Below are 15,027 nucleotides of genomic sequence, written 5' to 3' on the forward strand. Positions count from 1 at the left end.
ACACTTCCTTTTCTGAAAGCATTTTTTCTCACCTGCCTAAAACTTTTGCATAGTACTGTATCTATATCTATATGTGGAGATAGATATTCTTTTTTATGGGGGGGGGGTTAAAGGCCATAGTGATGGCCGCTGTAAACTAGCAGTTCATATAAAAACTGAAGTGAACATATTTAAATATCTGACACTGCAGCAGTCTGTGGATCATGTGATGAGAATACTTCCTGGTCTCTGTGTTCTTGTTTCTTTTTCCATCACAGTCTCTGTAAAACTCTCATCTCCGTTCTTCCTCCTGATCGCCTCTCAGATCAGCACATCTCTCTTTGACCCACCTGTTTCTTTTGACCCTCACCTGCGCTGTAATCCAGTGGGGGGTGTCTTAAGTTGTGGAATCTCACATGAAATCATGGCTTTATTCATATCAGCTCCAAACAGCCTCTGAGGCGTCTCACGTGTCGGGTTTCTCTGGGTGGTGTTGTCAGAAGGCAGGCGCCTTGATGAGGATGACACCGGAGTGTCACTGCTACACGAGGATATACCTCACATCTATCACGCCATCTGACAAACGGATCCCGGCTCCTGCCAAGTGTCCCTGCTGAGGGACACCTCCCTGTGGAGCCAGGGACACTTGGCAGGATTTCGGGTGCCTGAAGTTTGTCTGTCAGGGTGAGATGTTAAGCTGTGTTATTGGAACTCTGATATATATCTGTTTTTTGTCTTCATACTCCTCTCAGTCTGTTCAACTGTTTGTTTCCTGTTTTACTTTACTTACGATAGTTTTGTCTGGTGTCTTATATTGATTTTGACTTCCTGTCTATCTCCTTGTCCCTCCTCGCCTCGTTTAACCAGAACTCTGAGGTACATTTAGTCCTTTGTTTGCTGCTCATATATGGGTGTTTTCGGTATCTAAGCTCCTCGTGCCTGGCGCTGGCTGCACTCGTTTCACGGGTCATCCAAAAGTCTTCTTCAGTCCTAACAGATGACGGGGAGTCAGTGGTATTTAATTTGGAGGCGGATCAAATGCATGAAGGTGTGAGTGGGGCTGAATGATATAGGCGGTTGATGGCTGGTGTCATATGCCACTACCTTTGTCCAGTGATGGTGCTTCAGGTCTTCAGCAGCTCAGAGAACCAAGCAGGACCCTGAGATGTAAATGTTACTGTTCCTGGATCAAGCTCTCCTCACTGAGGAGGACGGAGGCCTGAACATTGTGCGTGACGTGTACAGCCTGGAAATCCAGTAGATCCTTGCTCTAGGTCTGGTGGGTGATCAGCTCCCTCCTGACTGACCTGCTTGTGTTTAGCAGAGCATTTGAAGTGTCCAGGTAACTGCTTTGACCTCCTTTATTCAAGGAAGCGTTCAGAGGAAGTGAATGTGTTAAACTACTGATAGAGTACATGTTTTTGCGCTGAATACTGCAGTAATAACACGTATTTCTCACACCTGGGCATGCTTTGAGGTACAAAGCTGATGGAGGGATAAAAGTTCATTGTACACCTGCTGTCACTGTGTGGACTCTGAGGGGGTAACACCAGAGCAGCACACTCAGAAATCCTAACCAGCTGCTGGCCCGATCAGCAGACTTTGGTCTTTTATAGCTCACAGGTGTGTGTGTGTGTGTGTGTGTGTGTGTGTGTGTGTGTGTGTGTGTGTGTGTGTGTGTGTGTGTGTCTTTAAATAGTTGTGGTCTTTGTGAAGTCTCCCAGGATAAACAACAACATCTCATTTACTCAGCTGCCGTCCATCTGCTCAGACAGAAATCAGGTTTGAGCTTCCAGCGAAGTTCGGGAGCAGCTGATCAGTGACTGAATGAGCTCTATCTCCATCCAGCAGGTGCTCGGGGTGGATGTTTGTGTGACAGCAGGCTGTTGTTCTGTTTCTTCTTGTAAACTTCAGCTTCATGAAGAGCTTTTACAAAAGTGACCCACTCAAAGGCAGTCCAAAAATATTTTTTCAGGCTTTTATTTTGAAAAAACACTCCTTCCTGTAGTGTTTAAAATGCTTCACAAGTAAAATCAGACTGCGAATTGCTTAAATGCACTAAAAAGTGTAAAATCTACTTTATGTTATGTTAAATTCAGCTTCCTGCAGTCAGAGTTCACCTCATGTTCATTTCTTCCCCCGATACTAAACGACCTACATATACTTTCCTGCTCTGCTCACATCCAGCTGCCAGTTTTCGTACTGTGCCAGGGCAGCTTTGCATGATTCACAGTTCAAAATGTTATAATAGTTCTTTATCTGATCCTGCGTGTCGGTGCAGCCCGTCAGTTCATACTCTGTCGGAAACAAACTTTTTTAGCTCTTTTCACTTTACAGCTAACCTTCTTCTGATTGGCCAGTTTCTGGAAGCGTGCTGAGGGACACTACCCAGTAACTGTGAACAGCACTGCCTGATTTTGTTTTTCTTTTGTTTGTTTGTTTTTTTGTTTGGGGGAGTCAAGATGACGTGGTGATGGTCGTGAAAAGAAATTTGTAATCTGACAGTGTTTGAAGCTTTGTTGATATTCACTGTGAAAAATACACAGAGCCTTTGAAAGTCCCTTTTCTCAGTTTAAATGTTGAAGATTGAGGTTTTCTTTGTTTCGTCTGCCTTCGTATTGCAGGCGTGACCTCGCTTTGACCTCTGTGTGACTGCAGCTCAGCAGATAGTAGAAATCCTCCCACACAGAGGTGAACATCAGCGTACCAGCCTGCGCCTTGGACGGGTGCTCACACAAACCATCTGCACTCCATCAGTCTGTCACGACCTCATTTGTCCTTTTAAACCACCTTCAGTTTACTGAGGTCACACTGTGAGGGCTCAGAGGAAGCCTGGCCTCAGACTGTCTGACACCAGTCTGCTTCCAGTTAAACCAGTGATGGAGACATTCAGACTTTCTCCTGATCTTGGATTGTTGAACTCTCCTTTTTCAAATTCAGCTTGACAGGAATCAAATGAAAGGATCAGTACCTTTCACTCTTCAGAGAGGAAGAGGACGCGGTGATGTCAGGCTGGTGGTTAAACCACCTGTAAAAGCAGACTGTGGACATTGGTCAGTCCAAGCGTAGGTGATCTTCCTCTCATAGTCACAGAGCGGAGTTTACAGCAGTGACTCTATTCTCAGGGCTGCGTTTTAAAAACGTGCTGATAAAGAGCGACAGCAGACTGGACGCCATGTCAGCAGGTAGCCGGAGGATTGGCTGGCAACTTGTTTTAACTTCCTGTTGTTGGACTCCTGCAGAGCTCAGACCCTCCTCTTTAATTCTTTCCCTACATCGTCATCCTCGTTCTTTGCTTTTTCCACCCTCCCTCCATGTCTTCCTCTCTCCGCTCTGCAGCTCATAAAGCCTTTCTTTCTAAATGTCACATTACACAGCTTCTCCGTCACCCTCGGGCCTGTTCTGGAGGAGGAGGAGGTGATGGAGGAGGTGACGGGGGGCTGTTTTCCTCTCACGCTGCAGGCTTTCTATCAGGACTCCATTGTTTCTCTGTGGCCTGCTTGTTTGGTAACCAATGACGACTGGCAAGCGTGGCTGTCGGACATTAACGAACAAATGAGTTGTTGTGCGGCTGGCAGAGTCCTGATTTTAGAGCCTTTAGGGTTTTTTACAGAAAACTCACCTCGACTCAGCTTCTGTTTACAGGACGTGGCCCTCAGGGCACGTGTAGCTCAAACCCACCATCTCCAAATTATAAATCACTTTTTTTGAACACACGTTCACATTTTCCAGAAAGCCTTCCAGCCACAGGAAATAAGAATCAGTGGTGACGATCATGTCTGAATATGAGCCGATATTTATTTCTGTGCTTCACCATAAACTATTTAAATGATCGCAGAATAAACTGTGTTTATCAGGCAGGGAAGGCCAGGCCAGCTGCTGCAGCAGCTCCTGTTTCCTGGGGAAAGATTACAGCGACACTCCAAACACATTTCCTCTCTGGGCACCGGACCGGGCTAATCTCTGGGCTCCGAGTTTCCTGAGGGGTGAAGAAAGGTCATCTGAGCTCAGAGAAGGAAAATATGATTTAATGACTGGGAACACACGCAGTGGTGTTTCCATCACCTCAGAGGACATCACACTGAGATTTATTTCCTTCAGGCTTAACCATAAACTAACCTTAATCTCACTTTAAAATAACATTAATCCCAGGAGACACAGAACTATTTATCTGCCTTACAGAGGCTGCTGTGGTTTCAGACATGCAGAGTCGTGTTTCAATCATTTCCAGCAGGAAGATATTAAAGAAAACTTATTTTCATTAGACTTAACTTAATGTCAGTTTAAACCTTAATATAACTTAATATAAAATATCTTTATTTGTGCAGAGTCAGGACCTTACATTGAGTTTTTTTCTGAATACTTTTTAATTTTACTCTTTTTAAACAAATATCTGTACTTTCTACTCCTTAAATTTCCAAAGCAAACTAATTACTTTTGCTATAACACGTTTGAGTTATTATGTCATCACTCACATCAGTTCCTCATGTCAAGCACATGAAAGGAAATCCTGTTCATTGATTAATCTCCAGGAGATGTGGCATAAAAAGAGATGACTATGCCAAAGTCACAGGTTAAAGTGGGACAGTGTTTTGTGTGTGTGTGTGTGGGGGGGGGGGGGGGGGGTTACCACAACCACTGCAGGTGTCCATAAGCTGTGTGTGTTTGTGGTACTTCAGCATCTAGCTACAGAAGAGGAGCACGCATGAAGGGAGTAACGTTTTTTTAAGTCTCAGGTAATTTGAAATGCAGCATTTCTATCAGTTCAACAAACATCTGCGAACATCACCAACTCTTTGTGTGCAGTTTGTCTCGCAGTGTGTTGCTAGCTAAAGGTCCAGCTTCTGTATTTCACAGGGAGAGAAAAGAAAGAGAGCTAACTACACTCAGAGATGGAGAAAGATAAGAAAGAGGACAGGAAACGAAGAAGAGAGCTTAGATTTAAAAGGACGGCTCATTTAAAGCTTACATGTAAGTCTTCGTTTTTTTAAATCAGATATCAGGTCTGTACATGTGAAATTATGTTTTTTCATATTGTAAAACATGCTAAACAAACTGAGGCAGACAAACTGTGTTATTTGAAGTCTGCATGAAAATTCTCTGCAGGTTAGTGCAGGATAAACAGGTTCGTTTTCTGCACTGTGATGGATTTAAAGTAGGGGTGGGAATTTAACACGTTAATTGCTATTCTTTTTTTTTTTTTTTAACAAATAACACATTCAAAAAAAATAATGCATTTAATTGCAATTTGTATTCCAAGCAAAGGGGAACTTTGGTCAATGCACAATTTCCTGGTATACTGAATACACTGATGCACACATCAGAGCGACTGTGCTTGACCCATGCTTTAAGGATTTAAAGTGTCTTGCAAGGGGAGAGCGAAAAGAGGTTTGGACCAGCCTTGAGGCCCTGCTGCAGGAACAGTGTAAAGATGCCACCACAAAGGAGCCAGCAAAGACAAAGAGCCTCCTCTTCTCTTCGTTGTCTTCAGACTCTGATTCAGATGAGGAAGCCCTGTGTAACCTGAGTGCCCTGAGTTTGTACAGAGCAGAATCCACCATCAGCGAGACAGACTGCCCGCTGCAGTGGTGGTCCAGTCGAGCAGAGACCCACCCACAGCTGTCTGTCCTGGCCTGCAAGTATTTGATTAGTCCTGCCACTTCTGTCAGATGTGAGAGACTGTTCTCAGTTGCAGGTCACAGTAACAAAAAAGAAAGCTGCCTTCAGCTCGGAAAATGTGAACAGACTAGTTTGTCTAAGTAACTGGCTGAAAGAGACGGACAGTAAATAACCATGGAGGTATTGTGAGTCCAGTGGGTTTGTTATTTTTTGCACTAAAATGTTCAATGATCACACAGTTTTAACCTAATGTACAAAATAAGGTTACTTAGAGTTTAAAGGTGAAGCTGTTGAAATAACCTTTTATGTTTCTGCCTTATCTTTTTTAAGAAGAAAACCTGCACTTTATGTTGAAACTTTTATTATTATTATTGTAAGACAATACAATTTTGAAAATGTACTTAAAATGGCACTTTATTTTTAAGTCTGCCCAATTTTGACCAGAGATGTTAGGTTTCTCTGTTTTGGATTGAGTTTAAATCCTTTTTTTTCTTCCAGAAATTAAAAGAGGTTGAGTTTACAATACACGTCCATGTCTATTATTTGATTCTGTCACCCACTAAAACCCTTTTCAATTTAAAAAAAAAAAAAAAAAAAGCACTCTTGGACAAATTTTCTTGTGTGATTAAATGCGATTAATTAATTATAAAGTCGCTAATTAATTAGATATATTGTTTTATTTGAGTCCCACCTAATGACAGTGTGTGACTGGTGCACAGTGGCTGTGGTTTCATGGTCAGAGTAACTTTACATCAAGTGTAGCAGAGACTCATTCACTGAATTCCACCTTCATACCAACTTTAGCACTCAGTAGAAATCGTCATATCATCACCCCCCCCCCACACACACACACACGCACACACACACACACGCACACACACCTGAATCCACTTGAACCCCTGACTGTACACATTTCCTGTTTAGAGGTAAAGTCACCCTCTACAATGCAGGCAACAGAAATATAGATATTTTTTATTTCCCTTCTTTTTCTTCAGGTTCAAACTGAAAATAATTAGGATTAAAAAAGTTAGATTAAAGTTTGTATTCCCATCTACTGACATTATTTTATCATTATGTTGATATAGCACAAGGTTCAGTTAGCATTGCGCAAGACATAGAAATGTCTTCCAAAGATCTGCTTATACTTTCTTACTTTTTTACTTTTAATTAAGTATAGAAGTAAAGTTAAATCAGTACTTCACCTTTTTGTGGAGTGTTTCTAACAGTAGTACCTGTACTTCTGCTTAAGTACAGAATGTCTTTACTTTTGCCAACTCTGGTCAGAGGCCTTAAGAAGATCATTTGTAACCTTCACTAAAGCTGTTTCTGTGCTGCTATGAGCTCTGAAACCTGACTGAAACTCTTCGAATAAGCCATTCTTCTGCAGATGATCTGTTAACTACTCTTTCAAGGATTTTTGAGATAAAAGGAAGGTTGGAGGCCTGTAATTAGCTAATATAGCTGGGCCAAGTGTAGGGATGGGTATCGTTTAGGTTTTATCCGATACCAGTGCCAAACCGGTACTTTTGAAACGGTGCCGGTGCTTAAACGGTGCTCAAACCGGTGCCTAAAGAATGGAGAACACAAAATTGGTCCAAAAACCTCTCATGTTCAGCTGTTTTTTTTGTAAAAAGATAACAATGTTAGCCTTTTCTGCAGCTATGGGGCATATATGGTATCATTCTTGGCTGGAAGCAGTGCTTAAACAATGGACAAACACAAACTTTGTCCAAAAACCTCTCATGTTTAACTGTTTTCCACTTTTTCTTTGGTCATTTTAGCCTTTTTGGCCAGGGTGAAGGGAGTATCTGCCATCAAACAAGAAGACAGCCGCATGTAGCTATGATGATGTTTGCTAGTTCACCTTACATGCATTAATGTAATAACGTGGTTAGCCTACTCAACGTAAATTACACACGAACAACATTAAGCTACTCACTCAGAGAAGAACGGCTGCTGCTGCCATCATCATCCGTCATCATTTCTGCTACACTGGCAGGGCTAGGGGCCAGGACTCTCCTCTTCGGGTTTTTGGGGGATGTTGCAAACTCCGGGTCCGATAACAGGCACCACACCCGCAGTAGATGTGCTCGGTGTGAGGTCTCGCAGCAAGCTATCAAATACGGCGCATTTCTCGGCTTTTAAAAAAAATGCTATGCGTCGCCAGGTGTTTCATCAGATTTGAGGTGTTACTTCCTTTGACAGTATCACAGTATCAGCTTAAAGCACTTGTTGCAGGCTGCTGAGTTTGCATATTTTGCTGTGAAGTACAGCCAGACTTTTGACCGCTTCGCCTTGGGCATTTTTAATCTGTAGCTCTGCTCTAAAAGAACGTACGTACCTGGACCCGCCTACTATCCTCGGAAACGTAAAATGATTGGCTAGAATCTAAAGTGTATCACAGCTCAGGAAAAAAAAAAGCACCGAAATAAAGCACCGAAATGTGCGCTGCTTTTCGGTCTGGTTACTACCGTTTATGTCAGAACCGGTGCCATCATGGCACCGGATACCGGTACCCATCCCTAGCCAAGTGCTGGCTTTTTAAGTAAAGGTTTAAATACTGCCAGCTTGAAGGCCTGTGGTACATAGCTGATTATTAGAGATAGGCCGATCATATGTAAGATTGAAGCATTAATTAATGGCAGGACTTCTTTGAGCAGTTTTGTAGGAATGGGGTCAAAAAGACACGATGGTTTGGAGAAGTAATTACTGAAGTTAACTCAGAAAGATCGATTGGAGTAAAAGACTCTAAATAAATAGTGTTACATCTGTGCGAGGATTATGAATATTTCTTTCTCTAATAGTTAAAATTTTATTTGTGAAGAAGTTCATAAAGTCATTATTACTAGTTGGTCTTTAGTTTGTCTCTTTGGGAGCTGACACAGGCGATGGGGCTTTGGGGGGATAACAGGAGAGAAGCTGCAGAGAGGCGTGTAAGACTGCAACTCTGTTTCCTGGTCCAAACTCTGGATAGTCACGTTTTGGTGGTTTTAATAAATTTGACCAGATTTCTAGAAATGAAAGCTCCTCCATCCAATGTGGGACGGATACCATCTCTCCTAACAAGACCAGGTTTCCCTCAGAAAGTTACCCAATTATCTATAAAGCCCACATCATCAAAATAAGCTGGCAAGCAGTGTTCGTGTTGCTTGTATGTGCGTGGTAATGTGAAGTTAAAGGCGCTGAAAACAGCCGAAGCGTGAGTGAAACTCCAGCTGTGTGTTTAGAAGTTGGTTTCCTCGCCTCCTGATTGGGTAGGCCTTCAGAAATTTTAACAACACTCAGGGGGAAACACAAGGTTTTCTGCTGTTTTAAAGACGACACATTCACATGCCAAGCTGACCTCAATATAGAAAGAAAGCAAATTCACCTGAGAATTCAGGTGTGTGACAGAAAACAACAGCAGTGTTCAGCACAGCAGGAAAATGTGTCTGAGGGTGTCCTCCATCAGATTCCTGTTAATGTGTGTGTGTGTGTGTGTGTGTGTGTGTGTGTGTGTGTGTGTGTGTGTGTGTGTGTGTGTGTGTGTGTGTGCGCGCATGTGTTTCCTATTTAAACTGACCTCATTCCTCAGAGCGGGGGCTGCATGACATCATGCTGCTCGCTGCTGTCGATGGATGAAACTTTTCTGCACGATGACAGAAAAAAATAAGTCTCCTGATGTCTGAAAGATAAACAGAGAGCAGACGTGAACTTTTATTTTGGCACTCTTTGGCAGAACAGGAAACTGGGTCACGAAATGTTGGAAATCAAATTCAGCTGAACGTGACTTTAAATTAATCAAAACCAGCTGTTAATATCTGTTCACTGATGCTCCACACGTCACAGAATCAAAATACCACAACAGCACACGTAAAAGTATAAAAATATAATCATCTACAGTCATGATACAAAGAAAGTTAAAAACAACCTCATATGAAAACAACCATGACACATTACACCGTGTCTTTATTTAATTAATGAAACTAAGTCCATCTCATATTTCAGCAGCAGTAAGTTGCACTGATGGTTCCTGTGTGACTTCATCAGTCCGTCTCATCTCTGGGGGGGATTTTTAGTCCACTCTTCTTCACAGCCATGCTTTAGTTCATTGAGGTTTGCAGCATTCATTCATGCACAGCTCTCTGAGCTCTGCAGCCCTTCTAAACAGCCATACCTGTTAGTCTTTTTCTAATTGTGCTGTCATGAACTTTGACTTTTAACCTGCTAACTGATGCTTGTAGAGTCTGAGATGTAGTTCTTGGTTTTGTTGCTCAGTCTGACCTCAGGGTGAATTTGCTAGGGCGCTCACTCCTGGAAAGACACTCACATTAAAACACCTGAATGACTCTGTATTTATTTCAGACTCCAAAGCCATCGTGGATGGGAATCTGAAGCTGATCCTGGGTCTGATCTGGACCCTGATCCTCCACTACTCCATCTCCATGCCCATGTGGGAGGACGAGGATGACGAAGACGCCAAGAAACTGACTCCTAAACAGCGTCTGCTGGGCTGGATCCAGAACAAGGTGCCCCAGCTCCCCATCACCAACTTCCACCGAGACTGGAGGGACGGCAAGGCGCTGGGAGCTCTGGTGGACAACTGCGCCCCCGGTAGGATCCCGCCGACACTGCACACAGTGTGCAGAGACACTGATGTTTAAGTTAAAAATGATCAGTAAAAGTAGTTTAAATGTTTCTTTAAGACAGGAAGCTGACTGAGTTTGGTTTTCTTTAAAACGTTCCTGTGATTTAAAGAAAAGCGGCTGCTGTTTTCCTGGAAGCTGAGGAAAGCTTCCAGGAAAATATAGACGCTGTCAAATAAAAACTTTCCCTGAAGCCGTCAAACTGTCAGTTAAAGTGAACATGTGCTTAAATAATCTGTGAGCTGATGTGATGCAGCTGCTAAATCTAAACTATCGATTTGTTCCTGTGTCAAAGTTTTCTCCAGAAAACCTGATATTTAACTTCCTGTATCGATGTCTGGAGAGTTTGGTCATCGGCTGAGTGCTTCGCTCTGGCTTCATTCAGCTGCTCGTAAAGCTGCTCTTTGACCAAACAGGCCCACCAGACTCAAAGACAGGAGACGAAGAACCAAAAGAAAGTACAGTCCTGGAACTGATCCAGCCCCGCTAACCTGGAGTCAGGCTGTAAAAATGTCCTGACTTTGCAGGAAAAGTTGAAATCTTCACATGGAAGTTTGTACAGCACACTTGGGGAGGAGGAGGAGTTAATCCTCTTATCAGCTTCAGGCTCAGAGTGTTTCTGTGTTTCTGCTTCATGTCAGCAGCTTCAGGAAACAAGCAGCAGCTGAAATCTGCAGTTTCTGCTCTGATCCTCATCAGAGAGCAGCGAAGGACAAATATGTATAACTCATCAGCTTTAACGTTCAGCTAATTTTGAGTTTTTCAGTCCAGGGTGAGGTGTGCCGGATATTTTCTGATCTCATTTTTGAGTTTGTGAAGCTTATTATGCAGCCAGAGGCTCGTTACCTTTGTGGAAATGTGTTCAAGTAATTTATGAAAACAAAGTGTGCGTGCTCGGGGCTGATTACAAGAAACTGGCTGAACATATTGTTCCATATTTTTTGTTTTCATCATCATTTCTCTCTGATTAGGGTCTAACAGAAGAATCCTCCTGTTTTATGTTTAATAACAGTCACATATTTTATTCATGTTTTCTGCTCCAGTTTCATAAATGCTTTTTCTTTTTTCTCTTTCATCATCGGAAACTTTTATCTTTAATATTTCCGTATAACAGACCTGCATTAACTAACTGCAACACCTCCTCCATTTCCAGTTCATAGTCAGCACTAAACTGTGAAAATATTTACAAATAATTCAAAGTGCATTAAAATAGAAATGTTGAGAAGATCTTGTTACTTTGACTCTGTAAGTCTGACCCTCGACGAGGTTTGATGATGAGCGTCTGCTGCCTCTGTTTGTATGTAAAACCAAAAAGAACTGAAACGAGTAAACCGGCTCAATCAAAATAAAACCTAAAACCTGTAATAACTAAACCTACAGTTTCATTATAAAGCTGGTTTCTCCTAGAGTACAAAGTAAACCCGTTCATCCATTTATAAATATAAAATATAAACATAATTACAACAAATTTTAGACATTTGTTTGTTTTCTCAAGAATATTCTGTAATTTCACAGTGAAGCATATGCGAGTTTAGAGAAAATTGTGCACATGAAACAGAAGTAGTCAAAGTGTCTTTTAATTATAAAGTACTCTGTAGTCAAAGTCCATAAAGAGCCCATATCACATATTTTTATGTTCATAATTTAATATGTGGCATAAATCAAATATGTAGTTTTTTTCATGTTAGTTTGATATTAACTCCCAAACTTTGTCTCTTATGGAAATGAACTCGTGTCAGACATGTTCTGAGTTTCTAAAGCTTGAACAAAAAGGAACTCGCTACACAAATCAGGGAAAAATAAATCTTATTTTGAAATATTTTCTCTGCAAACTGTTAAGCAGGAGCTCATCGGATGTTCTGCAGCAGAGGCGACTCAGACTGAACGTCGTCCTGCAGGAAAGACTAGTCTCCTGTACATAATGAAACCTCTCTGTCTGTGCTGCCTTCAGGTCTGTGTCCCGACTGGGAAACATGGGATCCCAGTCAGCCAGTGGAGAACGCCCGGGAAGCCATGCAACAGGCTGACGATTGGCTGGGAGTGCCACAGGTAACACCTACCTGCGCACGGACTGCAACACATTCAGTGTCTGTTCTCTGAGTTTCTTCTTACTGATTAATGAGAAAATCAGAGCCAAAATCTAGGAAACAGCTGCAAAATAAAAGCCTCTGCTTCACTGAACGTGGAAGAATCAGGGATAAGTTGACCTGTATGCTGTTTTTATCTGCCGGTGAGCTTTGTGGTTCCTTTGAATTCAGGCTCAGAGGATATATTTGTTACGATTAAATTGAACTTCAGAAATAGCAGTCGTGGTTGAGCCATGATCCATGTGGATGATTCACACGCTCGACTCTATTTTCAGCCTGCAGAGATGTGAGCAGGCTGCAGTTTAAATTAGCAGCAGAGCAGATGAGTCAAAGCGATTGTTCACTCAGTAGTCTGAGGCACGAAGTCAGAGTCTGAGTTCAGCTGCTGCCTAATTTCTGCAGGTCGGAGGTGAATTAAGCCTCTCTAATTTCCCAGAAAGTCTAATCATAAAATTCAACTGCCAGAGTCGTTTAAATGAGAAACGCAGAAATTTTTTAGTCAGAACTTGTAAAGAGAGGAATAATGTATAAATGTTTTCACAAGAAATTAGAGGGAAATGATTTGGTAAGGAGAGCTAAAGTGGAAAAAACACATAACGATGACAATAATGATAAAACTCTTTGCACTGTTCTCAGGTTGATTCAGGCTGTTTTCCTCTGAGATTTCAGACGTCTTCTCACTCTCCTTCGCTGAGCAAGCAGCTGTTTACCATTTCACCGACCCCTCATGTGTTCTGTTCTTTTGTTATTTATGTAATTAAAAAACAGATTTTCTGATCAGATGAAACCATTCATTTTGATTTCCCTCCAGTTTCTCTTCCATGGAGGATTTTGGACTCGACTCCCTCAATCTCTTATGAACTCACTCACTTCAGCTGTTGGAGATTAGAGACGTCTTTATCGAGGCCATCTGATGTGTTTCTGGCAAAATGAAATAATTTTTAAGTTTCCAGCTGTTATTTTTTAAATAAGTATTTGCAGCTGGAAATGTATTGATTGTAACAGGTTTACTGACATGTTCACAAGCTCATCAGCTAATTTATGTCGTACCACTCTGAGGTTCACGAGAAAGAGCAGGGCATCCCCTAATCAGAAGGTCGGTGGTTCGATCCTAAGCGCCTCTATTGTGTGTGTATGTGTGTTTCTGGGTTAGTTAAAAAATGCTTAAAGACGTAAATTATTATAACTTGTTGTGAAAAGTGCTTTGAATGCTGAGTTAGAGTAGAACATTGCTATAAAAGGACCAGTCCATTTAACATAGTTCCAACTTAAAAGCAAAGCAAAGAAATAAAACTGCAACTAAATCAGGAGATGTTAAGCATAATATGAGAAAACAAAGTTCTAGCTGCAAAACAATTTTCCTTGAAGGTTTTTAAACTTCTGAAGAAATCGTCAGTAAATGGAAAACTTACCTTACCAGTCATACAGGAGAACCGTTAGCAAGGACATGTAGTTCCAGTTCGATAAAGCTTGAGTGTGTGGCTGCTGTGTGTTGAGCTGATGCGTTTTTCGTCTTGTCTTTCCTCTCCAGGTGATTGCTCCTGAGGAGATCGTCGATCCTAATGTGGATGAGCACTCTGTGATGACCTACCTGTCTCAGTTCCCTAAAGCCAAACTGAAGCCCGGTGCCCCCTTGAGGGCCAAATCGCTACACCCCAAGAGGGCTAAGGCCTACGGACCAGGTGAGTGGAAAATGCACAGGAACAAAGTTCATTAATCAAACTTCAAGTTTTATTGAGGTTTTAGAAAAATTTCTGGTAGAATTGACTCATTCGGATTGTACAAAAAACGGATTGTAATACCTCAAAATTCCATCAATCATCATTTAGATATTTGTCTCATTACTCAAAACAAAGTATCTAATCTGAGGATGTCTTTGGGCTTATTTAACTACTTTTTATGTTTCATAGATGAAACACTGAAGTGGAAAAAGATCATTGCTAAATTTACAGAATATTAAAATGTGTAATAAATGCAGATGCACATTTAAACTGAAATCATGCTCAAATAGCAATTTTATTTGTACTGTTAGCTGAATTAAAACAAGTTTTCTAAATATGTTATCGACATCAGCACATTACGGCCCTAAATCCAGAAACAGTCAACTTTATTTAACAACTTTAACACGGGAATACCACATCTGAAAAACTATGTCGCCATTTATGTCGTTCGATGCTATCGGAGGACTTTCACAAACATTTCCATTCATTACTTCAAACAATAAAGTTACGTGTGATCGCTGTGTTTGCAGGTATCGAGCCTCGAGGTAACATGGTTCTGAAACCAGCAGAGTTCCTGGTGGAGACGGTGGAGGCTGGACTGGGAGAAGTTCTAGTTTATGTGGAGGATCCAGAGGGACACACAGAAGAGGTGCAAACACACCCTCACATAATTTAAAAGGATGCAAAAGTTAAATATAACTGAAATTATGCTGCATCATTTCTGTCTCCATCAGGCCCGAGTCATCCCCAACAACGACAAGAACCGAACCTACTCTGTGCTCTACCTGCCCAAAGTGGAGGGGCTTCATAAAGTAAGAAGCTCTCACTGTACGGCTGAAAGAAGTACAGTGGTTCTTATGTTATTGATCAGAAATACAGGGCCATGGTTCCCAACGTTCTTCATCTGATGGACCTGCACAGCCTATAACATGGACCCAGAACCCTTCATGTTTGAAGGGGAACCCATTTAAATTGGACAAGGATGACTTTACCATT

At 41.7% G+C, this 15,027-nt stretch overlaps 1 protein-coding gene across 10 annotated transcripts in view; it reads left to right on the plus strand.

The window, feature by feature from the left end:
* The window catches only part of LOC146369623 (filamin-C-like), a 58,056-nt gene that overhangs the window by 6,163 nt on the left and 36,866 nt on the right, over positions 1-15,027 (plus strand). For all 10 annotated transcript variants that reach the window (XM_084910603.1, XM_084910604.1, XM_084910601.1 and 7 more), the window contains exons 2-6: positions 9,943-10,191; positions 12,175-12,272; positions 13,842-13,992; positions 14,562-14,680; positions 14,766-14,843. In XM_084910603.1, coding sequence (XP_084766729.1) covers positions 9,943-10,191; positions 12,175-12,272; positions 13,842-13,992; positions 14,562-14,680; positions 14,766-14,843 — 695 coding nt within the window. The remainder of the gene's footprint in view (positions 1-9,942; positions 10,192-12,174; positions 12,273-13,841; positions 13,993-14,561; positions 14,681-14,765; positions 14,844-15,027) is intronic.

This window comes from Perissodus microlepis, chromosome 17, assembly GCF_051167445.1.
Source record: "Perissodus microlepis isolate ML-2025 ecotype Zambia chromosome 17, ASM5116744v1, whole genome shotgun sequence".
Taxonomy (NCBI): Eukaryota; Metazoa; Chordata; class Actinopteri; order Cichliformes; family Cichlidae; genus Perissodus; species Perissodus microlepis.